General features: G+C 41.8%; 1 protein-coding gene across 8 annotated transcripts in view; it reads left to right on the top strand.

The window, feature by feature from the left end:
• agap1 (ArfGAP with GTPase domain, ankyrin repeat and PH domain 1) overlaps window positions 1-27,602 on the top strand; it is a 766,011-nt gene that overhangs the window by 431,626 nt on the left and 306,783 nt on the right. For all 8 annotated transcript variants that reach the window (XM_043693252.2, XM_043693251.2, XM_043693245.2 and 5 more), the window contains exons 4-6: window positions 12,017-12,102; window positions 19,567-19,708; window positions 26,660-26,794. In XM_043693252.2, the coding sequence (XP_043549187.1) occupies window positions 12,017-12,102; window positions 19,567-19,708; window positions 26,660-26,794 (363 nt within the window). The remainder of the gene's footprint in view (window positions 1-12,016; window positions 12,103-19,566; window positions 19,709-26,659; window positions 26,795-27,602) is intronic.

Below are 27,602 nucleotides of genomic sequence, written 5' to 3'. Positions count from 1 at the left end.
ATACAGAACTGGCTCAAAGGTAGAAGACAGAGGGTGGTGGTGGAGGGTTGTTTTTCAGACTGGAGGCCTGTGACCAGTGGAGTACCACAAGGATCAGTGCTGGGTCCTCTACTTTTTGTCATTTACCTTATGAGCGTAAGAGGTACAGTTAGTAAGTTTGCAGATGACCCCAAAATTGGAGGTGTAGTGGACCGCGAAGAGGATTACCTCGGATTACAACAGGATCTGGACCAGATGAGCCAATGAGCTGAGAAGTGGCAGATGGAGTTTAATTCAGGTAAATGTGAGGTGCTGCATTTTGGGAAAGCAAATCTTAGCAGGATTTGTACACTTAATGGTAAGGTCCTAGGAAGTGTTGCTGAACAAAGAGATCTTGGAGTGCAGATTCATAGCTCCTTGAAAGTGGAGTCGCAGGTAGACAGGATAGTGAAGAAGGCGTTTGGTATGCTTTCGTTTATTGGTCAGAGTATTGAGTACAGGAGTTGGGAGGTCATGTTGCGCCTGTACAGGACATTGGTTAGGCTACTGTTGGAATATTGCGTGCAATTCTGGTCTCCTTCCTATCGGAAAGATGTTGTGAGACTTGAAAGGGTTCAGAGAAGATTTACAAGGATGTTGCCAGGATTGAAGGATTTGAGCTATAGGGAGAGGCTGAACAGGCTGGGGCTGTTTTCCCTGGAGTGTCGGAGGCTGAGCGGTGACCTTATAGAGGTTTACAAAATTATGAGGGGCATGGATAGGATAAATAGGCAAAGTCTTTTCCCTAGGGTCAGGGAGTCCAGAACTAGAGGGCACAGGTTTAGGGTGAGAGGGGCAAGATATAAAAGAGACCTAAGGGGCAACTTTGTCATAAAGAGATTGATACATGTATGGAATGAGCTGCCAGAGGAAGTGGTGGAGGCTGGTATAATTGCAACATTTAAGAGGCATTTGGATGGGTATGTGAATAGGAAGGGTTTGGAGGGATATGGGCCGGTTGCTGGCAGGTGGGTCTAGATTGGGTTGGGATATCTGGTCGGCATGGACGGGTTGGACCGAAGGGTCTGTTTCCATGCTGTACATCTCTATGACTCTATGACTCTGAGTTATTTCTTAAAAAGAGTTTCTTTTTATTTCTTCATGTTTTTCCTTAACCATTTAGATCTGAGATTCTTCACTCAAAGGACTGTGAATCATTCAGAGTCTGTACTGAAGAGCTGCAGATGCTGAGTCATTTTCTGTATTCAACGCAGGTCGATGAAATTTTGGGTACAAAAGCATATGAAGGGATAAATGGATAATGGAGGCTGGTAGAGTGGAGATAGCAGATGGAAGATCTTACTGAATAGCTGAGCAGGGTTGAAAGGTCCAATGGCATGTGTGTTATGTCTCACTGTCACTGTCAGTATATCTTTTAAGAATCATGCTTATGATATTATCATTGTATCATAACATGTGTCCTGACAGTACAAATGTTGCAATCTTCATTTTAATCTGGGGTAGCTTGAAGCATGATGCATAATATTCTCCATGACCAAATAGCCCCACACTAACTCTGACAGTTTGTGTGATCTATTGTTTGTTTATTGCAGTGAACTGTAATAAATGCTTGATTAAATTTTTCAATACCAGGTTACCCACATTCTATTTCTTGTGTCATGGGGAATAACATAAGAATTTTCACACCATGAACCTCTTTTGCATCCAAGATATACACTAGCTTTCTCCAGCTTCTATTTATGTTTTTGTTACTGCTTTTCTAAGCGAACATGGCACTAAACCAGAAATGAAATTTCCCATCAGCAGATTGAATTGATTATAAGCCTGGTTAAGAACCAGATCTGACAACAACAACTTGCACTTTTACAGTGTCTATAAACTACATAATTTACCAAGGTGCTCCATGGGCAGATGATGAAGACATCTATATATGTTAAAATGTGATACCCCCTGCACAGTAAACGAATAGTTCAGGTGGTGAAAGCTTGGTTAAAGAGGTAGCTTTTAAGAAGCCTCTTCAAGGAGGCAAAAGAATTAGAGGTATAGGGAGGAAATTCCAGAGCTCAGAGTAGACTGCTGTAAGGAGACGGCTGCCATTGGTGAGGCAGTGAAAATTGGGGACGTGCAAAATGCCAGACATTTTGAAGAGTTGTAGGGTTGGAGATGATTGCAGTTATTAAATAGAAGTGAGTCATAGAGGGATCTATGTGACTTGTGACTGTAAAGACCACCATTATGAATCATGTAGCAACAAACCTAGCAGTACATAACGGGATTGTTGAAGCTGAGCTTTGTGTAACCTACTCAAAGCATACTGTTCAAGCGTTGCTATGCCAACAGAATCGTGGCATTTACTCTCGGATTACATCTTAGAGTAAAGCTTATGAAATGAAATGAATTGAAAATAGGCTTTCATAAAAATTGACAATACTAATTCTTTTTCATGCATAAAATAAAGGGACACAGATGCTTCAAAATAACATGTAAACATAGCCAAAAAATCTTGCCATCAATCCCAAAGCTATTAAACAGCATTAAAGTGGAAGCTGGCATTGTATTTTTTGAAACCTTTCTGAATTTGAAGTATACCTTCGAAACTCACCTGTTCGGTGATGTAATAGTGGCTGTATTTAATGAATGTTTAGAGAGAGAAGGTTAAGTCACTTTCCATGGGTATTTGCCTGCATGTCCTAGTCTTTCTTACCCTTATGATTTCATAGTCACTCGATTATCTATGTCAAATCACCTTGAGATGTAAAAACCAAAAGAGCTGCGGATGCTCTAAATCAGAAACAAAAACAGAAGTTGTTAGACAACCTCTCGGAAGAGAAATTAGAAGTAACATTTTGGGTCCAGTGACCCTTCTCAGGACTCTCAGCAACTTCTGTTTTTGCACCTTGAGTTGTAGTTGGACTGCAGTGAAGTGCTTGAATTAAAGGTAGACAAAATTTAGCCAATGTCCTGCTCTTGATCTTGAATAAACATTGCTAGGAAATTTGGATCAACAGAGCTTGCATGTACAGGACTAGAAGGTGACATCTGTGTAGTTAAGTAACCTGCTGGCATTTATGTCTTATATGCGCATGTAAACAATGGTGAGGTATTGATGCCACTGTTCAGAAAACCTTCAGGGAGTGGAAGGAGAAAACTGAGAAAGAATGAAAATTTTGATTTATTTAGTGCTCTTCATGAGCTTGGGTCCCAATTTTCACTACTGTCACAATTAGAAATACCATCTTCGTGCAGGTAATGATAGTGCTTCTGATGTAAGGGGTACTGGAGTATGCTTCTTTTCTGATATATATTACTATCAATGACATTGGCACTGTGACAGGCTCCTTGTACAGATCAGATGCAAAAGCAGTATGTATAAAATAATTTGAATGAACAGATGGAGGAAGCACATTCCAGATCATCATAATATGCTGCTCAACAAAATCTCCTCATCTGCTACTTGGTTCTTTTTCCTATTACCTTAAATCTGTCCCTTCTGGTTACTTATCCATCTAGTGAAAACAGCTTCTCCCTATCTGGTTTATTACGACTTGATCTAGTTTTAAATGTCTGTCTAAAATCTCCCCTTATTAACCTTCTTTACTCTAAGCAGAAAAATTCTTCTTATATTGCTCCATGTCTTAGAGACTAAAAACAAGATCTGTAAATTGAAGGATCACTGCCAGACCCCCTTAAAGCAGACACTGTAGATGCATCATATTTTAATGATGTCCCTCACTTTCCTCCCCCACCCCCCCACTCTGCTCCTAATGATGGCTTTTGCTTCATTGTGCTGTTGCTAAAGTACTAGCAATTCTCAAGCACTTAACCCAAGCAGTCATTCTTTGAATGTGAGCCAACTTGCTGTAGAGTGTGTTGTATCCAGGATAGATCCCGGATTCACCAGATGTCCTCTCATTTCACAGTGGCAATATTGGATAATGATCAGGAGCCAACCCACTGAGACTTGAGCACTTAACCCTTACAAAGGAGGCTGTGAATTATGGGAGTCAAATGTTTAATTAAAACTGGTGCATCTTACACTGTATAAGTTTCTGCTTTTCACAAACCGAATATTCTAGCAGGGGAATGGTTAACAGCCCATTATTTTCTTTTTTTACCCTCAGTATGCCTGGCATTGTGAGCTGCATTCAGCAATAATTTCACCCTGGCAGACTGGACTGCGAACTCTCAGTTCCTGCATGCAGGCTGCTGACATATGGCACAGACATAATCTGCATCAGCACCCATTCTAGGGGCATTGGCCCTATTTCTGGCATGTGTGCAAGAGATTCATTTGCACTGTTTTGTAATTCTCCCCAGTGTAAGCATGTAATTTTATGCTTAGTAGAAAAGAGTTTCCAGATATTTTGTACAGCACCATTAACCTCTGTTAGGGAACGCAGTGTCCTTCCTGTAATGAAATCCATTTCCAACATTCTGTCAGAATGTAACTTCCACAGAACCTTGAGTTTTACATGGCAGCACTTGATTCCGCCATGTGATAGGGAAGAGGCTTAAGGCCATTTTTTTCTGATAGATCAATCAGAACAGTTCAGGTGTTACTGAACAATGGTTCCATGAAAATGGTTTAGTTGAACAGGGGCAGACCCAGGCTGGAGTGTTTATTTTTAGCTGTTATGCAGCAGGGGTCAAAATAACTTTTCTATTATGAAGAAAAACACCTTTGACCACAGATCCATGGAAGTGGTCAGCACGTAGTGTCCTTGAGACCCTTCAGGAAAAGGAGAGGGCGGATCCTATCGAGCAGACTGTCAAAGTCATTTGGCAGAATGCCTCATCACCAGAACTTTCTAACAAGCACCAAGACATGGCTTGGCTGGTGGTGAGAAGTGCTCTGCCTGTGAGATCCTTTATGCACGCCCGGACTCTCTGCCGCACCGCACGCTGCCCTCGAAGCAGCTGCAGGGGGGACGAGACTGTCACACATCTCCTTCTGGATTGTGCCTATGCAGAAGAAGTCTGGAGAGGAATGCAGTGGTGTTTGTCAAGGTTCGTCCCGAGTAGCGCTGTGACGCAGGACTCCGTGCTCTACGGTCTGTTTCCCGGGATGCATACCGAGACGAACATCAACTGGGTGAAAGACGCTCTTTGGTCTGTCCGAAACCTGTTGATCTTCCAGCTGAAGGAGTTGACCCCGACTGAGTGTTGCAGACTGGCACATTCCAAGGTCCAGGACTACGTGTTGGGGCAGCTGCCGCCAAGGCGCGGTGGGGAAAGACCACTGTGTAACATTGCCTGCCTAAGAAGGTCACCCAGTCATTTGGGCTCCGCTGACACCTCAGCAGAAGAGCTGGATAGTAAATGTACAGGCTTGTATATATGAAAAATAAATTTCGATGTCTGTATGTAAAGCAATGTAATGTGTGCACAAGAATGGCATGACCAATTGTATAGAGATCCAAATAATTTTATGAATAAAGTATATTTTTGAAATAAAAAAACTTTTCTTTGAGTTCTCTTGAGATTTTCTCAAGGGCTACTACTTGATTTTTGAGGGTGACTTTTTGGTTTTGAGGCTACATTTTCAGTATCACTAACTCATTTTATAAATAATACAGTCACATAGTAGCAATGTCTTCTCCATTTGCCCTGACATATGGGATATTTGCATTTCTACGCAAGCAGAATTAATATGATTTATCAATTATCAATCCTCAATTATCAATTTTCAATTAAAGTTAAAGCCACAGAATACAAGGCATGCATTATTTCCTAGACACATTAGCATTTAAATTAGGTCAAGATAACCTTTGATTTATTATTCAAAATAGTTGACATACTTATACACACACCACGCTACCATTCTAAACACACCTTCTGCAAATTACAAAGGCTACAGCTGAAATGTTTCCATTGCACATGCACAAAGCTGGAATATTTTAATCCGAATCCTGTTTGCTGCATCAAGTTCCAATCTCCATTTGTATTTACCAATTGACAGTGTTTGTTACTGTAGAGTCCACTAATTTCTTTTTCCAAGAACTAATAGTACAGTAGACTAGAGCTACTAGTGTAGTAACTCCTGAACTTAGGCAGCCCTAAACTAGAGATTCTACATTCATTTGCAAGAAATTAATTATCTCAGAGTTGAGGTTTCTTCCATATCAGCTGAGTATTCCTTTGTTGACAGTTTTAAAATTGTTCTCTCTGCAGTACAACCTCCCTCCTCCAACTGCCCTCCATGCCTCCTTTCCTCTCATCTCATATATAGCTTCCTTCTACCATATTGCTCTCGCTGTAGCCCCCACCCCAGTATTGCAATCTCACCACTTGCAGCTCCCTTCCTCAATACTCTTGCAGCCACCTTCTTCTCATCCAAAATGCACCCACTGCTACTTAGCTCAGAACCAGCAGGAGGTCCTTACATTTAAGTCTGCACACAATACCCATATCTTGGTCAATGACAGTTCTCACCAGCTGTGTGCAAACCTTCTTTTCCCCCCATCGCCCCATGCCTGACTCCCAGTGACTTCCTCATGACCAGAACCATGGGTTTGCTATCCACATTGTTGTCAGCAATAAGTTCTGGGGAGATCCATCCTGAGACTGGAGGAACTGTCCTCACCAATTCCACCTGTTCCATTCAAGGGAGTGATTTTTCTCTTAATTTTCACAGTCAATTTGAGGATATTTGTGGGTGAATCCACCTGCCACCTCCCCATGTATCTTTGACGTAGTCCTTCAAGGAAGAAATTGGGCTGTTCACTTAAGAACACACCAGTCCTTAAGACGTGAGAAAGTTGGCAAATTGTTGGCTCTGTTGGCGGAAGCTGTGAGCAGCTCAGACAAAGCCTGCGGGCAATAATGCTTCAGTGCAGCTCAGTTAGTGAGGCTTGAAAAGCCAATGCAACTGAGCAAGATTAGAGTTCAGGGAAAACACGAAGACAGATCTACTTTGATGAAGGTGGCAAACATCTGGAGTTGTGCTGGCTAAGTACTGGAGTCTAGTTATATAGTGCCTTTGAAGCAGTAAAACAAAGATGTTTTATCAAAATATTATTGACACAGGCATGGAGCAACATAAAGAAATATTAGAACATTGATAAAAAGACTGGTAGGAGAGGAAGGTTTTAAGGATTGTCTTAAAGAAAGAAAGAGGCAGAGGTTCAGGGAAGGAATACAGAACCTTTGAATCTGGTTCAGCCTTGGCCATGGTGAAATTTGAACCAAAGAATGTGAAATTTTAAAAATTGCTTAACCTGAAGCCAGTTTAGATCTCAGCACAAAGGTGATGAATATATAGGACTTGGTGAGAGTTACTACAGAGGCACTTCTTCAAATTAAGATGCTGAGTTGCTATTCACTCCAAAGCAGTTTGTTTTGATCAATTCCAGATTGTATTCTGAGTTGACAAACGTGATGGTTTTCCTTCATGAATACCAATGCCCTTTGGAGAGCTACTGCTACTTCTGTATAGCTGTCATTGCTATCTGGGACACTTGGAGAAGCAGAATGAAAAAAAATTGAATGAGGATGTTCCCATTCAGGAGTGAGGAGGTTCACTTCTCCATGTAAAACAGTGATTGTATCTGTCTGAATTGACCAGTAATGCTCATATAGTCCAACCAGGAAACCCAATCATGGAAGCTGGTACATACGTTTTACCTTGTGTCCCGCTACTGTGAACAGCAGTTTTCCTCTGAATCATCACTCTCAGGAACTGTCACACTCTGCCACTTCTCATTAGCTCTTTATGTTGACAGCCTGGCTTTTAATGTTTTGTTTGAAAGTTTTGGTAAGTTTGCATCACCTGCATCACAATGCTCGGCGACTGTATCACTTCACCATTACTCCAACTTATACTGAGCCAAACACTATGGCAGCTCTCCCCCTGTGATTTGATTGCAGTGGCATTTAGGTAGTGGCAGTGTGGACAGTTTGTGCCAATTTGATGTTTAGTCAGCCTGTTCCCACCTGCTTATTCGCTGGTTGTAACTTATAACTTTCACCATTCATTGGAGATTTGAGGACACAATACTCTTTTAGATTTTTCAGACTGGAGGCCTGTAACCTGTGGAGTGCCACAAGGATCGGTGCTGGGCCCTCTACTTTTTGTCATTTACATAAATGATTTGGATGCGAGCATAAGAGGTACAGTTAGTAAGTTTGCAGATGACACCAAAATTGGAGGTGTAGTGGACAGCGAAGAGGGTTACCTCAGATTACAACAGGATCTGGACCAGATGGGCCAATGGGCTGAGAAGTGGCAGATGGAGTTTAACTCCGATAAATGCATTTTGGGAAAGCAAATCTGAGCAGGACTTATACACTTAATGGTAAGGTCCTAGGGAGTGCTGCCGAACAAAGAGACCTTGGAGTGCAGGTTCATAGCTCCTTGAAAGTGGAGTCGCAGGGAGATAGGATTGTGAAGAAGGCGTTTGGTATGCTTTCCTTTATTGGTCAGAGTACTGAGTACAGGAGTTGGGAGGTCATGTTGCAGCTGTACAGGACATTGGTTTGGCCACTGTTGGAATATTGCGTGCAATTCTGGTCTTCCTATCGGAAAGATGTTGTGAAACTTGAAAGGGTTCAGAGAAGATTTACAAGGATGTTGCCAGGGTTGGAGGATCTGAGCTACAGGGAGAGGCTGAACAGGCTGGGGCTGTTTTCCCTAGAGTGTCGGAGGCTGAGGCGAGACCTTATAGAGGTTTACAAAATTATGATGGGCATGGATAGGATAAATAGGCAAAGTCTTTTCCCTGGGGTTGGGGAGTCCAGAACTAGAGGGCATAGGTTTAGGGTGAGAGAGGAAAAGATATAAAAGAGACCTAAGGGGCAACTTTTTCACGCAGAGGGTGGTACGTGTATGGAATGAGAGGATGTGGTGGAGGCTGGTACAATTGCTACATTTAAGATGCATTTGGATGGGTATATGAATAAGACGGATTTGGAGGGATATGGGCCGGGTGCTGGCAGGTGGGACTAGATTGGGTTGGGATATCTGGTCGGTATGGACAGGTTGGACCGAAGGGTCTGTTTCCATGCTGTACATCTCTATGACTCTATATGAGAAATTTTACGCATATTGATGTGTGGAAGAATGCTTAAAGAAGAACAGATGTGTTTAAAAGGATAGCTTTTTATTTTTTACTGTCTGTGAAAGTATCACCATTGGGGCAGAACTTGGATAAAAGATAACTACTTGCATTAAATTTTCTGTATCAGGACACAGGGGTGTCCTGGTATTCCCAGGGGTGCCCTATGTTTTTCAGTACCCTCAAGATGTTCTCATATCAGTGTATTGGCAAGCGCAATGAGAGTCACAAAGTGTGTATGGTTGGCTGCTTCAGGAATGTACATAGGAAGTTTAGAGCTATTGTTATGCGCTGTTAGGATGATTGATGCTAAAGTGTCTGACTGACGTAAATCTAACAAATGTCAAACTTTTATTGAGTAAAAGCAAGGGTCGTAAAAGGAAGAGTCAGGCCAATTCGGGACCACAAAGGGGATTTACACATGAGGGCAAGAGGCCTTTGGAGAGGAGTTAACACTTTGCTTCTGTCTTCACCAATGTGACAGAAGTTGCCCAGATCATGGTGACAAAAGAGGAAGTTCAGCAATTAGAAGAGTTTAAAATTGGTGAGAAGGAGGATTGCAAAAGCTGTCAATATTTAAATTTGACAAGGCACCAGGACTGGATTAGTCTCATCCAAGGATACTGAGGGAAGTGAAAGTGTAAATCACAGTAATATTTCAATCTTCCTTGGTTTCGGAGGGTGGTGCTGGAGAAGTGGAGAATTGCAGGTAATCCACAGTTGTTCAAAAAGGTTGTAATGGTCAGATCAGCAATTACAGAAAAGGTTTAACTTATGTGATGGGGAAATGTCCAGAAATCATTATCTGGGATAGAATTAACAGGCACATGGAAAAAATATGGGTTGATTGTGAAAAGTCATCATATATTTTAAAAAAGAAAATCATGTGCACTTAACTTGCTGGAGCTTTTTGTACAGATAAGGGAGGGTTATTAAAGGCAAGGCTCTTCAAGTAGTGTGCATAGACTTCCAAAAGGTGTTTGATACAGAACCAAGCAACGGTTTTTTGAGAAGTTGTGAGTGATGAAATAAAGGGACAGTAGCAACATGGCTGAAGAATAGTAATAGTTAATGGGTAGTTTCAAGGCTGGAGAAGGACTCATAGTAGAGTTCCCTCCAGATTGTATCGGGACCACTGCTTTTCTCAATTCATATCTAAATGATATAGATTTGTGCAGCTGACATGGGATTTGGAAAAATTGTAAACTGTGAGCAGGACAGTGTCAAACTTCAAAAGGACATTGAGAAGTTGGCAGATAGGGTGGAAAGGTGACTGATGAAGTTAGGTGCAGAGAGATGTGACGTAATGGGAGGGATGCAGTTGCCTGGAGGGACTGCAAAGGAAGTTCACCAGGATGTTGGCTGGAATGGAGCATTTCCGCCATGAAGAAAGGCTGGAAAAGCTTGAGTTTTTTTTCTGTGGAGCAAAGAAGATCGAGGGGGAATCTGATTAGAGATGGATAAGATTATGAAGGGCATGGGCAGGGTAAGTAGAAAGCAGCTGCTCCTCTTCTTCGCAGGGTCAGCAACAAGGGAGCATAATTTGAAGCTGAAAAGCAAGAGATATGAGGCAAAATGTTTTCACCCAGAGGTGTGGTGGGAATCTGCAAAGCACTGTCTGGGAGGATAGATGATGCAAGAAACCTCATAACCTTTTAAACTAAACTTGAAATGTCATAACTTGCAAGACTGTGGGTCTTGTGTAAGAAAGTGAGACTCATGTCAGTAGTCGTCTGTTTCTGGTAATATAGACTCCATGGGCTGAAAGGCCTCTTCTGTACTGTATGGCTCTATGATACCATTTGGTGTAAAGAATGTGGAGAGGCTATATAAAGTAAAGAATATTACTGTCACCGGTGTGCAAAAACATTTGAGACTTGAGAGTGTAGATGCATAATTGTTTATTGAGGCAGGATAAATGGGGAAAACTGATAGTAAAGCAGTCAGTATTTTAGGCTTCATAAGTAGAGACATAGAGTATAAGAGCACAAATATTATGCTGAACTTGGATAGTACACTAGTTAGACCTCTGCTGGAGCATTGTGTACAGTTCTGGGCAACACCATTGAGGAATGTTGTGATGCATGAGAGAGAATGCACTAGTGGTTTATGAGAATGATTCCAGGGATGAGAAACATCAATTAAGAGATTACATTGAGAAGTTGTGAGAACTTCTTGGAAAGAGGAAAGTTGAGGGAAAATTCGATAGAAGATTTCACAATCATGAAAAACTATTTAGAATAAACGTAGAGAAACTGCTCTTGTAAAAGGATACAGAGGATACAGTGTATTTTGGTTAAAAAAGGCAAATGCAAGGTGAGAAGAGATTGTTTTCCACACATTGAGTAATTAGGGTCTGGAATGAACTGCCTGGAAATGTGCTTCATTTGAGGCATTCAAGAAAGCACTAGCGATGATTTGAACAGAAGTAATGTGTAGGATGATGATGTAAAGACGGCAAATTGACACAAAGTTAAAGTGCTCAGAGAGCCGGTGCAGACATGATAGGTCAAATGGACTCATCCTGTACCATAATAATTTTGTGATTCGTTATCATGGTTGTGAAGCGTTGCTTCTATAATATCCAAATAATGGTGTAAGGAGGGATAGCACAAATTTTGAACACATTTTGAATTGTATGTCCCAGCTTTAAGAGAGCCATAAATTCAACTTGCTTTTTACCAAGAATATCTGCTTGTGGGCTTCACAATGGCCCACTCATCATTATATACGTTATAGGTTCTTCGATATATGTTTGTGAAAACGTTTTGTCTAATTCACCTGTAGATGTTGGTCACATCATGATTTGTCTGTCTCTTCTCAGCCATTGTCAACAGTCTGTCTGTGTTACCAAAAACATCCATCCTTTGCTAGTGTAGAGTATGTGCACCCTGTAGTTGGTATTACCTTTACCTTGTGCCTTTTCCTGACCTGTCTGCTGTCAGCCATATTTTGCCCATCTCAATAACCTGTTTCTGCGATAGGTGGACGCTTTAAGAAGGAGATCGTGGTAGACGGCCAGAGTTATCTCCTGCTGATCAGAGATGAAGGGGGACCTCCAGAGGCACAGGTAGGTACTGCAGTGGACAAGTTGCGCTGTTGTTAAAAATACATGCAAAGAAACACCGTAGTGCAGGAATGGGAAACTGTATTAGTGCATTTGTTTAAAATTGCTGCTGTCGTCATTTGTAAAGGAAGAATAAAGTCTATTATAACTTGTGATAATGGATCAAAATGAATTATCCCATTACAATGGATTAAAATTATTTAAATAAGAAATTATGATTAGCATTGGATCTTATTGGTACTAATTTTGGTTTGTAAAAAAGGGCACTACTATGGGGATCAGGATGCATCTGGTATTGGAATAAGTCAAATTACTGAAATAACATCCATTTGACACTTTGTGGTCAATCATTTAGTCAATCATTTACTGTATCTAACATCACTTGTTTTATTACTGGGTTTATTGAATTGGGTGGCTTTTTCAATCATTCAAATTTGCTGCTTTGGAATCTACATTGAATCCTGATCTGGGCTCTGATAGTCTAGATTTAAGAGCTTTTTGCCTTTTGAACCGATAGATTACCCTGTGATGATTTGGAGGCAAATTTAGGATTGTTTATCCCCTTGTCTTGTACTGACTTGGGAATTACATTTGTAACTTATTAACCCAGTGAGCAATAAAACTAACTGATGATCAATTCTCTGGAAAGCTTGTTAAAAAGCCTAGATTTTAGATAATGCAATTGGCCCAGTTCTATGGGTCTGTGGACAGGTATTCATCTTTTAAGGCGTAAAATTCAACAATGGGTGTCTTTGGAAAAATTGAAGAGTCAGTGACATGGGAAAGTTAAAGTAATGACAAATTTCTAAAGTTGGTGAAACAAAAGATCTTGTTGCTACAATATGAAACTTCAGTATATTTTTGAAGTGTGAACATTCCTTTTTCTTCCTGCTGTCTTAAGAGCTATTATCTTTCTTGACTGAACCTTGTTCCTGTTTCATCCTCTCTTTTCTCTGTCTATCTCTCTCTCTGTCGCTGTCTCTCTGTCTCTGTCTCTCTCTCTCTCTGTCTCTCTCTCTCTCTCTCTCTCTCTGTCTCTCCCTCCTCTCCCTCCATCCCCCTCTCTCTGTCTGTCTCTGTCTATCTCTCTCTCTGTCTGTCTCTCTCTCTCTGTCTGTCTCTCTCTCTCTGTCTGTCTCTCTCTCTCTGTCTGTCGCTGTCTCTGTCTGTCGCTGTCTCTGTCTGTCGCTGTCTCTGTCTCTGTCTCTCTCTCTCTCTGTATCTCTCTCTGTCTGTGTGTCTCTCTCTCTTTTTCTCTCTCTCTCTCTCTCTCTTTCTCCCTCCCCCCCCCCCCCCCCCCACCCCCCCTCCCTCCCTCCACCTCTCTCTCTGTCTGTCTGTCTCTCTCTCTCTGTCACTGGCTGTCTCTCTCTCTGTCGCTGTCTGTCTCTCTCTCTCTCTCTCTCTCTCTGTCTCTCTCTCTCTCTATCTCTATCTCTCTCTCTCTCCCTCTCTGTCTCTGTCTCTCTCTCTCTCTATCTCTCATGTGCACGCACTTCCTTTGTCTGTTTCCCTTTCATTAGCTTGTGGTACAAGCTGAATATCTTCATGTTACATTGCTAATCTTCCTGTCATGATTCTGATAAATTATATATTGCTTCTCTCTTTCTCAGTTCAGCTCTCACCCTTCTATCTTCCAGCTGCTACATCTCCAGTTCACGTCGCTACTCTTTCTTCTCCATCCACCAATCTAGTTAATGAATCTATCCTGCCCCAATTCATCCTGACAACTCCTCACTCAGTCTGTTCCTAATGATGCTTTAGCTCTGAGGAATTGAGAACTGAGTAGGTATTCTTTATATTGCAGTACTGGCATGGTATAGAGTGATGTTTATGCATTCTGCAGTAAGGATGCAGCCGCAGTGTGCCCCCTAATGTGGGTAAATGGGTTTAGAGAGCATCTGACACCTGATCCAACCATAAGAGAATTTTTAAAAATTGGAAAAGGAGTAAACGTTTTTGTCCTTCAAGGCTCCTCCACCATTCAATTTGATGGTGGCAGATCATCCTATTTGTTATCCTGTTCTTGCTTTCTCATCATACCCTTTGATCTATTTAGCCCTAAAAACATACCTAACTCCTCCTTGGAAACATTGATGTTGTGACCTCAACCACTTTCTATAGCTCGCTTCTCTCCAGGTGAAGAAATTTCTCTTCATCTCAGTCTGAAATGGCCAAATCATACCCTTAGAGCATGATCCCTGGTTTTAGACTCCCCGCTCATCAGAAACATCTTCCTGCATTTACCCTTTCTAGTACTGTTAGAGTTTTGTAGGTTTCTATGAGATTCCCCCCTCCTAGTTCTTCCAACTCCAACGAATATGGTCTTAGTTGATCCAGTTCTCTCTATATTCAGGCAGCACCACTGATCCAGAATCTGGTTTCCAGCGTCTGCAGTCATTGTTTTTACCCAGTTCTCTCTATATGTCAATCTTGCTATCCCAGGAGTCAACATAATAAACCTTTGTTGCATTCCCTCCATAGCCAGAACATGCTTCCTCCGATAAGGAGACCAAAACTGCATAAATACTCCAGGTGTGGTCTCACCAAATCCCTGTACAATTGCAGCAAGTCATCTGTGATCCTGTACTCAAATCGTCTTGCTTTGAAGATGAACATACCATTCTTCACCGCCTGCTGCATCTGTATGCTTACTTTTAGCAATTGCTGTACAAGGACACCCAGGTCGCATTGCACTGCCTCCTTTCAAAATCTTGCTGTTCAGAAAATAATCTACTTCCTTTTTTTTCCAAAATAGCTCCTATTAATTCACATTATACTTCAATCTGGCATGTATTTGTCCACTCACTGCATTGGCCAAGTCACACTGAAGCATCTTTGCAACCTCCTCTCAATTTACTCTCCCGCCCAGCTTTGTGATATCTACAAACTTGGAGATATTGCACTTAATTCCCTCATCTAATGTATATTAATATATATATATAGTTAATAGCTGGGGTCCAACCACTGGTCGCTGGCTGCCTTTCGCTAAGATCCCCATTTATTCCTACTCTTTGTTCCCTGTCTGCCAGCCAGTTTACTCTCTATCAGTACAATACCTCCGAGCCATGCACTTTAGTTTTACATGCTAATCTCTTCCGTAGGACCTTATTGAATACCTTCTGAAAGTTGTGCCAATCTTGCTGTGCAAATCACTCCACTGAGGAGCATCGCTAGTTAAATCCCACCAGGCATTGTACTGGACATTACTCGTGTTGCTCAGTGCACTCCTGATGTGCCCCAAAACCTTGGGATTTCTTTATGGTCAGGGAACAGCACAGCAGTGTGTGATGAGATTGGAAGAAAAGGAATCGGTTATTCTCAATCCGGTAGTACTCTGTACCAAACTCCTAGTGGAGCAATGTGTACCCAAGCTGCTTCCTTTGAATCTCTCAAAAACCAGCCTCACACCATCAGGAATGCACATGGAAAACAGTCCAATAAATTACCCTTACATATCCAATTTTGCATGTTAAGGATGGCCAGTTGGTTACAATACCAGTGTACCGCCAACTTCCTGTGCCTGGGAAGAATTGTTGTCACCAGACACTGGAATGGGTAGCAACGAAGGGTAAATTCCAAGTGTCTGGAATTGCTGCCATCAGTTTTGGGATTTGGTACCTGTCCAATCTGATAATGTGCAAGTTAACATGTTGGAATTTTTTTTAAAAATTGGAATTGCTGAATTTATTCTAGCGTCAGTTTGCAAAGTAAAATTATTATTATAATGAGCATTTACAAACAGGCAACCAGATTTTTTTATCCATCAATTTTCTGTATTTTCAAGGCAGGCCTTGTCAACACCACCACCTTGCCTTTGGAAATCAAATCAAATAAAATGAAATAGAGACAGATTATACCTCCAATTATTTCCATCTTCTGTTTCTGGCTCAACATTGTTTAAGCAGTATGTCTGGTACGCATACTTGAGCTGTATCATAATGTGTTATATCTTATTATAAGGAATTTCGCATCTTTACACAAAAGAAATCTTAACATTTTTCAAAAAAAACATTATATTTCCAGGAGGAAGACTGCTTCAGCTACTTTGCCCAACAACTCAGTGTTGGTGTTTTGCTGTACACAAGACACCACCCTGCCCTAGTTCATGTTTCCCTGTCAACATATCCTTTTGCCTTCGTGCCTATCTCACTTCTCTTTGAATGTGGCTGTGCTGTTCTCCTCAACCTTTCCATGTTGTGGCAAACTTTGACGTTCTCGCCACACTGAGTAAAGAAGCTTCTCCAGAATTTCTTATTGGATTTATTAATGATTGTTTGGATATACTTGGAGTCCTCCCCTAGTCCTGCACGATTGCCAGTTGTAAGAAAAAATCCTGCAGTAGTTAGAAAATCTCTTATACACTCCTGTTTTCCTACGCATCATAGAGAAAGGGCTAAATGTGTAGTCAGTAAAAGCTCACAATGGCCTGACTGAGATGGGGTAATGATGGGCTGATATTACTTTGCCTTTTGACATCAAATCAAATAAACTGAAACAGTGACAGATTATCCAGCCTCTCACATCTCCTACATGCTAGACTCCATTAAAATTAACTAAGTGAAAGTGTGTACTGCAGATGCTGGAGATGAGAGTCGAGAGTGTGGTGCTGGAAAAGTGCAGCAGCCGCATCTGAGGAGCAGGAAAATCGACGTTTCGGGCAAAAGCCCTTTCCATTAAAATTAAGTTTGGTTTAGTGTTGTTAATTTACATTGGTGCTCTTGTTACCTTTGTCATTACCAGCTTGGCTTTCCACGGAAGCTCAAAGAAGTTGACACGCTAGGCTTCCTCCTAACCCTCCCTGGCCTTTTGACCTCATTCCCAGTAGTAGTGTCCAGCCCCTCTATCAGCCATCACTCCATAGCACTTACCTCTCTAAATCGTAAGGTTTGGATTCAAGTCTCAGTCCAGGGTCTGAGTACAAAATCAAGTCTGGCAGTCCATTGCAGTACTGAGGGAGTGCAATCTGTCATTTGAGAATTAAAACGGAGGTCTGATCTGCCTGATTAGGCGGATGTAAAAAATCCCATGGCATTAATTTGAAGATGAGCAGGGGAGATATCTGTTGCATCCTGGCCAATATTTATCCCTCAGTAGGCACCACCAATTAGATTATTTGCTGATTTATCATATTGCTGTTTGTGGATCTCGCACACATGCTGCACTTCCTACATTACAGCGGTGACAACAATTCAAAAACACTTAATTGACCATAAAACACCTTGAGATGTTCACTTGTGAGAAATACTGTGTAAATGCAAGTTTCTTTTTTGTTAATGATGGGTTTTTTTCTAGACATGATTCGCATGTCTCCACATTGGTTCCTTTGGGGCTGGCCTAGAATGAAAACATGTTTGGGACCTGAGTTTGTTTGGAGAATTGAACAGGAAGTGAAGTGAATGGAGAAGAGATTTCAGAGGGACTGCAGACATTTGTTATTGGATTGATCCCAGAATTGAGGCTGAATTTGATACCAGTATTTTAGAAACCACAGAAGATGTTTCCTCAGCCTTGCGTCACATTCTCAATGTTCTGTACAACACTTTAATCGTGAGAAAGGATTTAAGAAATGAAAGAGTACTGGTGAATGGATGCCTTTTTAAAATCTATAACCGTAGGGATATGTTGGTCAATATGGCAGTTTATTAATTTCTGCTAGCTTAACACTACTGAGGACTCTTGAAGTGGATTTTGTACATTTACTGTTAAGACAGATCTCCTTTAGAATACCTACTCATCTGTGGGCGGCACGGTGGCACAGTGGTTAGCACTGCTACCTCACAGCGCCTGAGACCTGGGTTCAATTCCTGCCTCAGGCGACTGACTGTGTGGAGTTTGGACGTTCTCCCTGTGTCTGCGTGGGTTTCCTCCGGGTGCTCCGGTTTCCTCCCACAGTCTAAAGATGTGCAGTTCAGGTGAATTGGCCATGCTAAATTGCTCGTAGTGTTAGGTAAGGGGTAAATGTAGGGGTATGGGTGGGTTGCGCTTCGGCGGGTCGGTGTGGACTTGTTGGGCCGAAGGGCCTATTTCCACCCTGTAATGTAATCTAATCTAATCTACTTCAAAAAGACCAACCATTTATTTTTCTCAAAGGCCTGAGATAGTTAATTTCAGAATGCCCTGAATCTCAGAACACAGTTGTATTCTCTCTGTGGGGTCTGCTTTAGAGTTGGTGTCGTAATGGAAACAATGTGAAAACATCATTTATAATCCAAAATAGGTGACATTTGAAAGTACCTTTTGATTTGGGAAAATTAGGAGTTTCAAATTCCAACAAGTAAAAGGCTCAGATAAAGGAGCAGTAAGGGATTTATCCTGAGGCAGCTTGAAAGGTTGACAAAAAGACTCTGAAGACTTATGCAAGCTGAGTTGTGTTACATGCTTGAGTGAAACCCACTGACAGTGCACTCCAGCTGGTAAAGATAAAGAATAAGTGTGAAGTGAATCCTGTGACAGGAGCACTTCTCTGAGAGTGAACATGGAGCAAGTCCTCAAGACAAGGTCAGGCATGGTTTAGGTGACCTATCTCACCTGATTGTAATACACAGATCTGAAAATGTGTTGCTGGAAAAGCGCAGCAGGTCAGGCAGCATCCAAGGAGCAGGAGAATCGACGTTTCGGGCATGAGCCCTTCTTCAGGAATGAAGGGCTCATGCCCGAAACGTTGATTCTCCTGCTCCTTGGATGCTGCCTGACCTGCTGCGCTTTTCCAGCAACACATTTTCAGCTCTGATCTCCAGCATCTGCAGTCCTCACTTTCTCCTGTAATACACAGATACCAAACAGTATCATGGTTTCACTGAATATTGAGTGTAAATAATTCAAATCCTTAAACAACAGCTTGGTGGGTTGGAGAGGTTTAGTCAAAGGAATTATATTGTTTCTCATGAAATCTTATGCCTGGTTGATAATATGGTTTTGTAAACATAATCTGAACCTGGTAACTTTTTTGCATTTGGATTTTTAGCATTACACATGTTGACAAGTACAAATTTCTGGAACCACATCATATCATTGATTACAGGCCGAAAGTAATGGGACTTAATGCAAAAGATTATGTTTTCTAGCCAAATCATTAGAATAAACAGAGCCATACTTGTATTTCCAAAATAAAAATAAAGAGGTCAGTAATTAAGAGCGCCCAGTGTATCACTTGCAATTTATGTCCCAATTAGTTGAAAAACTATGTTTGCAAATGTCAGGTGGATGTTAGTAGCCTAAAAGCCATTCATTTTAAAGAGTGAGATAATGAAAGTGCACCTATTAGCTCTTGGTGTTTGCTGTTTGAAGGAAATCCTTGTTTTATATTACCTACATCTTCCTTAGCATGGGACTAAGAGGGTGAGTAAATTTGAGACCTTTGATGGGGCCATTAGCAGGAAGGTGGTGAAAAGGATGGAATAGGAGATGTTCTTTGCATTGATCTGCCTTAGCGGTTCCTCACTGATTGATCTCGACTCTTTCCAGTTTGCAATGTGGGTGGATGCTGTTATCTTTGTCTTCAGTCTGGAGGATGAGAACAGCTTCCATGCAGTTTACTATTACTACACCAGGATGGCTAACTATCGGAGCACCACAGAGATGCCAATGGTACTGGTTGGGACGCAAGGTAAGGAACTATGTGTTGCCAAGGTAATTTATAATTAATGCTCTGTGGTATAGGATGCAACCTCATGGGCAAGAACTGGAATATTGAGACACAGGCAGTATATAGTTGGCCATGCCAGGTTTGAGCAATTGTCTCCGTGTAGCGTTGCCATTTTTCTTTTGTCTTTTGTACTATATTGAGCTAATCTCACAAGATTAAGTTCATGAGAAGAAGAGGATCAGAGATTGACGGATGAACTAAAAATAGGGAATAGGAATGAATGGATTATTTTTGGGCTGGCAAGATGTCACTAGTCATTTATCACAAGATTCAATGCTGGGCACCCAGCCACTTTCAATTTACATTGATGATTTCAGAGTGGACTGAGAATAACTTGCCTAAATTTGCTGATCAGATAAAAGCTCAGTGGGAATGTAAACTGAGAGGGCATCAAAGTGGGCAGTATTTAATTGAGGAGACTGGGGTTTTGCCTGCCAGCTGGAGAACTGGTGAGAGCTCAGCATAGTCTGCTGTCGGAAAGCCTGCCAATCAGACACATTACTAAGGCAATCCACTCACCACCATCCCCCCCTCCCCCCACCCCTGCCCCCCCAAGATCTGCTGGCCAGTTCAAGGGGAGGTGGTTTGGCAACAAGGGCAAATAGGATTCCCTTCCTGATGCAGGATCCCTTAATTAGGCACTGAGTGACATTAATAAAGGGAATAACTCTAGAAGCTCTCAAACAATGGGACTTGCTCTTTGGGCTTCTCACATGGTATCCCTTGCCACTGCTGGATTGAGAATCAGCATTAATGTGCATTAATTGCCCACTTAAATGCTGTCCACGGGCTTTCCTGCTTAGTACTTTTTTGCAGGAGAGACAGGGAAGGGGTGCATGACCACCCAGCACCCTCCTGCTTGATCAAATGCCACCCAGCATGGGACAAATGGGCCAAATGCTGCAACATTTCATGGAACTTCATTGTTAAGCAACTAAATTACACCAAAGAGATCTAGACAGGTTAAGTGAATGGCAGTAAGATGACAGATGGAGTATGAGGCAGGAAAATCTGGAATTTTTTACTTTGATAGAAAGATTAGAATTGTACGACCTTTTGCAGAAGGAGATCATTCATACGTTGTGCCTGTGCTGGCTCACTGAAAGAGCAGATGTCCTTACACCCTCATGTGCACATTTTGTCATTGACTGTCTGAACGTTCCTCTCCTCAGGTGTGAGTCCAAGTCCTGTTTAAAATTATTTATCGAATCACCATCTTTTCAGTAACAATGTTCCAAATCCCAACATCTGTGAAAACATTTCTCCATGTCTCCCCAGATACTTTGCCAGTGAGTTTTAGTCAATTACCTCTAATTATTTGAAAGATTTGCCATTGGTCTCCTTGTATGTGAATTCCAAAATGTTCCAATGGACCATAAGACCATAAGGAATAAAGGAATAAGGAATAAAGAAATAAGGAATGGAAGTAAGGTCATTTGGCCCATCAAGTCCACTCCGCCATTTCATCATGGCTGATGGGCATTTCAGTGCCACTTGCCCGCACTCTCCCTGTAGCCCTTAATTCCTTACGAGATTAAGAATTTATCAATCTCTGCCTTGAAGGCATTCAACATCCCGGCCTCCACTGCGCTCCGTGGCAATGAATTCCACAGGCCCATCACACTCTGGCTGAAGACATGTTTCCTCATTTCTGTTCTAAATTGACCCCCTCTAATTCTAAGGCTGTGTCCACGAGTCCTAGTATCCCTGCCTGACGGAAACAAATTCCCAGCGTCCTCCCTTTCTAAGCCATGCATTATCTTGTAAGTTTCTATTAGATCTCCCTTAAACCTTCTAAACTCTAATGAATACAATCCCAGGATCCTCAGCCGTTCATTGTATTTTAGGCCTACCGTTCCAGGGATCATCTGTGTGAATCTCCGCTGGACACGCTCCAGTGCCAGTATGTCCTTTCTGAGGTGTGGGGCCCAAAACTGGACTCAGTATTCTAAACGGGGCTTAACCAGAGCTTTATAAAGTCTCAGTAGCACATCGCTGCTTTTACATTCCAACCCTCTTGAAATAAATGATAACATTACATTTGCTTTCTTAACCATGGACTCAACCTGCAAGTCAACCTTTAGAGAATCCTGGACTCGCACTCCCAGACCCCTTTGTACTTTGACTTCATGAATTTTCTCACTATTTAGAAATTAGTCCATGCCTGTATTCTTTTTTCCAAAGTGCAAGACCTCATATTTGCTCACATTGAATTTCATCAGCCATTTCTTGGACCACTCTCCTAAACTGTCTAAATCTTTCTGCAGCCTCCCCACCACCTCAGTACTACCTGCCTAACTTCGTATCATTGGCGAACTTTGCCAGAATGCTCCCAGTCCTTTCATCCAGATCATTAATATATAAAGTAAACAGCCCCAACACTGAACCCTGCAGGACACCACTTGTCACTAGCTGCAGTTCCAAAAAGGAACTTTTTATCCCAACTCTCTGCCTTCTGTCAGTCAGCCAATCCTCAATCCATGCCAGTAGCTCACCTCGAACACCATGGGCCTTCACCTTAGTCGGCAGCCTCCCATGAGGCACCTTATCAAAGGCCTTTTGCAAGTCTAGGTAGATAACATCCACCGGGTTTCCCTGGTCTAACCTACTTGTTACCTCTTCAAAGAATTATAACAGGTTTGTCAGGCACGACCTCCCCTTACTAAATCCAGGCTGATTTGTTCTAATCCAACCCTGCACTTCCAAGAATTTAGAAATTTCATCCTTTACAATGGATTCTAAAATTTTACCTACAACCAAGCTTAGGCTAATCAGCCTATAATCTTCCATCTTTTGTCTTGAACCTTTCTTGAACAAGGGGGTTACAACAGCGATTTTCCCATCATCTGGGACTTTCCCTGACTCCAGTGATTTTTGAAAGATTACAGCCAAAGCTTCCACTATTTCTTCAGCTGCCTCCCTCAGAACTCTAGGATGTAGCCCATCCAGGCCAGGAGATTTATCAATTTTTAGACCTTTTATGAGAAACAATAAATAATTAAGACAAATGGTGTGTTAGCCTTTGCTACAAGGAGTTCGCATACGTGAATAAGGAAGATTTACTACAAATATATAGGGTTTTGCTAGGTCCGCAGTTGAACAATTATGTGCAGTTTGAGGCAATCGACCTATGAGGAGTGATCAAATGTGTTGGGCAAATGTTCCCTGGAGTTTAGAAGTATGAGATTTTGTTAAAATATACGGAATTCTGAGAGAGTTTGATGAGGTGTAAGAGACTTAGACACTGCTGTCCTGGTTGCAGAGCCTAAAATTAGAAGCTGTACTCTTAGATCTACCATAGCTGCCTGAGATGAGGTGAAATTCCCTCACGTGGGTTGTGAAGCTTTAAATTCTCTGCCCCAGAGAGCTTTAGATTGTCAGTTGTTGAGTCAGAGTGATGATCCAGTCACCACATTACTGAGAAAGCTGTGGAGAAAATGACCATTCATAGCAACTCTCCTGCGGAGCGGGGTGGGTTAGTGGGGGGATTAGTAAAAGCATTCAAACTCATGGAAGTGTAAATTGCCATCACTATTTCCATTTCAGTGTATAGTTAGGCACACACCACGCCAGCTTGCTGTTGTTTGCCTGTGAGTATTCAGTGCTTTGATCTCCCTGTGAATATTGGGAATTGCTGTGGAAAATGTCTACTTTAATGCATGACTTTTATTTGCAATGTACTTCACAGATTTGATCTGTGTGCTATTTGTAGCCTTAAGTCTTTTACAAGTAGTAATCAGAGGAAATCTTTACCGAGAATATTTTGCAGCTTACTTCAAGCCTATGTATCTAGCTACAGATCTGTTTCCTCTTTTAATTTAAATTAAGCAACGTAAGTGCTCTTCACCACTTTATTGTTGTTAGAATTGCACTATTCTACGTTTTAAGACTATAACACCATAAGTAGGAACAGGTGTAGGCTATTTGGCCCTTCAAACCTGTTCCATCATTCAATAGGGTCGTGACTGATCCTGCATTCCTCGCGTCCACTTTCCTACATTTTCCCTCTAACCCTTGATTCCCCTACTGATCAAAAATCTATTAATGGGTGGCATGGTGGCTCAGTGGTTAGCACTGCTGCCTCACAGCATCAGGATCCCAGGTTCGATTCCAGCCTCGGACGACTGTTTGTGTGGAGTTTGCACATTCTCACCGTGTCTGCGTAGGTTTCCTCCGGGCGCTCTAGTTTCCTCCCACAGTCCAAAGATGTGCAGGTCAGGTGAATTGGCCATGCTAAATTGCCCATAGTGTTAGGTGCATTAGTCAGAGAGAAATGGGTCTGGGTGGGTTACTCTTCGGAGGGTTGATGAGGACTGATTGAGCTGAAGGGCCTGTTTCCACACTGTAGGGAATCTAATCTAATCTAAATACACACAAGGTGTCTGCCCCTACAGCTCTCTGTGGCAAGAAGTTCCAAAGACACTCAACCTTTCAAGAGAAGAAATTCCTCCTCATCTCATCTTAAATTGGTGCCCTTTTATTCAGAGACGATGCCCTCTGCACCTAGACTTTCCCATGAGGTGAAATATCCTCTAAGCATAAGCACCTTAAGAATCTGATATGTTTCAATGAGATCACCTCTGATTCTTTCAAACTCCAGTGAGTAGAGTCTCCATCTGTTTAGCTTTACTCATAAGACAATCTCTCTGTACTGGGGATCATCCTAGTGAATCTTCTTTGAATTGCCTCAAATGAAGTGACCTTGTAAGTTTTATATGTTGCTACTGTCCTCTGCTGGCTGATTGTGGGTATTGTATTAGATGACAGCCCTCTCAAAGTTATGTTGCTTAACAATGAAGTGCCATGAAATCTTGTCGCACAAGATGGCATTTGGCCCATTATGTTCCTGTTCACTGCTTGAAAGAGTGAATAATAATTCTCACACCTGTTATTTCCTCATAATACTGAAAATTTTTCTTTTATAATTTTCCATTTCCATTTTGAAAGTTATTATTGAATCCGCCCCTGTCCTTTCAGGCAGTACATTCCAGATTATAACAACTTGCTGTCTAAAAGCATTTCTTTTTACCTGAGGGAAGATATATTGGCCTTGGAGAGTGTGCATCTTAGAACGATAAATGATCTCCAAAGTTAGCAATACAAAAATTGAGATGCAGTGGTCAAAGGTTTCATAATGTAAAGGAGAACAGAAAACAGTAGCTGGAGAAACTATTTTTGCTGGCTGCAGAATCTTGGATGAGGAGGCATAGCTTTAGATGTTAGAGCCAGAGCTTTCAGGAGTGAAGTTAGGAGAAGTTTCTTATACATAAAGGGTGGTAAAAATCTTGAACCATAGTCTGTAAGTGTCGATTGATACAGAATCAAAAGTTAATTTTGAACCTTTGAACTTGTTAGACTTCTATTCTCAAAGGCATTGAGGATCCTAAGGCAATGACAAGTCTATCTAGTTAGATCATAGATCAGTCATAACCGCATTGAATAGCTGAAAGAGGCTAAAATGGCAGTTCCTATATTGCAAGCTCTGATCCCTTTGCCAGTGATCTTAAATCTTAATGATTTTCAGCATTTTCAATCAAATGTCTGCTTCATCTTCTCTGCTCTGATTAACTCAACATCGTCAATCTCACTACGCACTCAAAGTCCCTCATTTATGATAACCATGTGAGTCCATCTCCTTGCTAAGGTCTTGATGTCCTTCCTGAAGTGTGTTATCCAAAATTAAGTCCAAAACTCCAGCTCAGATATAACCTATAATTGATCATGCTTGAGCATCACATCCTTGTTTTTATCAACATTTGGGTCTAGTTCTAAAGAAGTTATATTAGACTTCCTTTAAAATTAATTCACGGGATATGGGTGTCACCCATTGCTGTGGGTCTGGAATCACACGTAGGCCAGACCAGGTAAGTACAGTAGTTTCTTACCCTAAAGGACTTTAGTGAACCAGCTGGATTTTTCGAACCATCAACAATGGTTTCATGGTCATAGAATCATAGAATCCCTACAGTGTGGAAGCAAGCCATTTGGCCCATCTAGTTTACATCGACCCTCTGAAGAGCAGCCACCCAGACCAAAACCAACCGACGTCCCCCCTCCCCAATCCTTGGTGACACTGCAATTCCCATGGCCAATACACCTAATCTGCACATCTATGGTCGGTGGGAGGAGACTAGAGCATCCGGAGGAAACTGATGCAGAGGCGGGAGAATTTGCAACCCCACACAGACAGTTGCCTAAGGGTGGAATCGAACCCGGGTCCCTGGTACTGTGAGGCAGCAACTCCAGGAATTTATTGAATTCAAATTCCACCACCTGCCACGGCATGATTTGAACGTAGGTCCCCAAAGTACTACCAGGGTCTCTGGATTAGTAGTCTAGAGAGAGTAACACTAGGCCATCACCTCCATTAAAGCATTACCTCTTGTTTATCTCTCCACTCATACTGCCACACCTACTGTGTATCTCCAGCACTTGGTTTTTATTTCAGATATATAGCATCTGCTGTCAGTTGCTTTTACTCCTTATTTTATAGCCTATTCGTCTATGTATAATATCAAGACTCCTGTATGTTTTTACAATAGCTTCATCAGTTTGTCTTGCTACCTTTAAAATCTTTGGTGTATTAATCCTTTGTCTTTGTCCTTATGTCCCCAGTAAAATTGTATCATTTAGGTTATGCTGCCCTTCCTAATTTTTCTTCAAAGATCCATCTCTTAGCACTTCCCTGCATTAGGTTTTGTCAGCCATGTATCTGCCTATTTAATCATTGTTCACATCTTCCAGAAGTCAATTGCTGAACACCGCTGTGGCTAGACTCGGCGTGTTGAAGATAGTTTTATGTTGTAGTCCCTTGCTCTTACAGTGAGAAAGGTGCTGAGGACCCTGGTTGGTTTATCTCTACAAAGAGTGCTCAGCATCTGGTAATCTGCTGTTCATACTGTCTCTCCACAGATGCCATCAGTGCCGCGAATCCACGTGTGATCGATGACTCAAGGGCCCGGAAACTTTCCAACGATCTGAAGCGATGCACCTACTATGAAACATGTGCCACCTATGGCCTGAATGTGGAGAGGGTGTTTCAAGATGGTGAGGCTTTTTATTAACTTGCTGAATTCTAAATTTCTAAATTGGAGCTGATTGGTGGCCTTTATCCATATTTTCTAGCTCTCACAGAGCAGCTAAAGAGCCATCACATTCCAGGGCTGTGTCTTATTAATGCCCAGCTGTCAAAATGCACCAGCTCCCATTGTGTCTCTTGTTTGGCAGTGTTAATGATGTAGAGTTCGGGCTGTGCCCTGTGTATCATGTGTAGGAATAGCAGGTGTCCAACACACTACACATTCAACCAGGCACTTTTCTACATGTTTATTAAATCGCATTTTTTCATCAGCATTTTTAATACTTTATTTTCCTTTCCAGTCTCTGACCTTAAAGCTTTCCTGAATTTTTATTAAATTCTTCACAGCTGTAACTCTATTTCCCTGATGTTCCCTGAATATGTCCTTCCAATTTCGATATTTTTATTTCTACATCTTTCACACTTTATTTTTGTTTTGATTCATCTTCTGCACTAATGGTTACCATTACTGTTTCATGTCATATCTGAATGATCCAATTTCCACCTGGTAAGGCTGTGAACTTGGGCCAGAGGTAGATGTGGAAGAAATGTGTAAGTAGGTTTTCCAGCAGCTTGCGTGTTCAGTGGTCGATGGAAAGGAGAGGAGCTTGGATTTGAACAATTCCATCATGATCACCATTGGAAAGCTGCTGTTTTGGGTGACTCTGAATATCAAGGCACTGGGTAGGATGGAAGGAATTGTTTGTGTCTGACCTATGATTACGAGAATCAGTTGTGTCTGAGTCATGGCCAGCTGGCCCAGGACCGCATATTATT

Source organism: Chiloscyllium plagiosum, unplaced genomic scaffold, assembly GCF_037043375.1.
Source record: "Chiloscyllium plagiosum isolate Xiang-an unplaced genomic scaffold, Cpla_swu_hap1 HiC_scaffold_7, whole genome shotgun sequence".
Classification (NCBI taxonomy): domain Eukaryota; kingdom Metazoa; phylum Chordata; class Chondrichthyes; order Orectolobiformes; family Hemiscylliidae; genus Chiloscyllium; species Chiloscyllium plagiosum.
The sequence above is the reverse complement of the archived record's forward strand: the minus strand, read 5'-3'. Positions and strand labels throughout refer to the sequence as shown.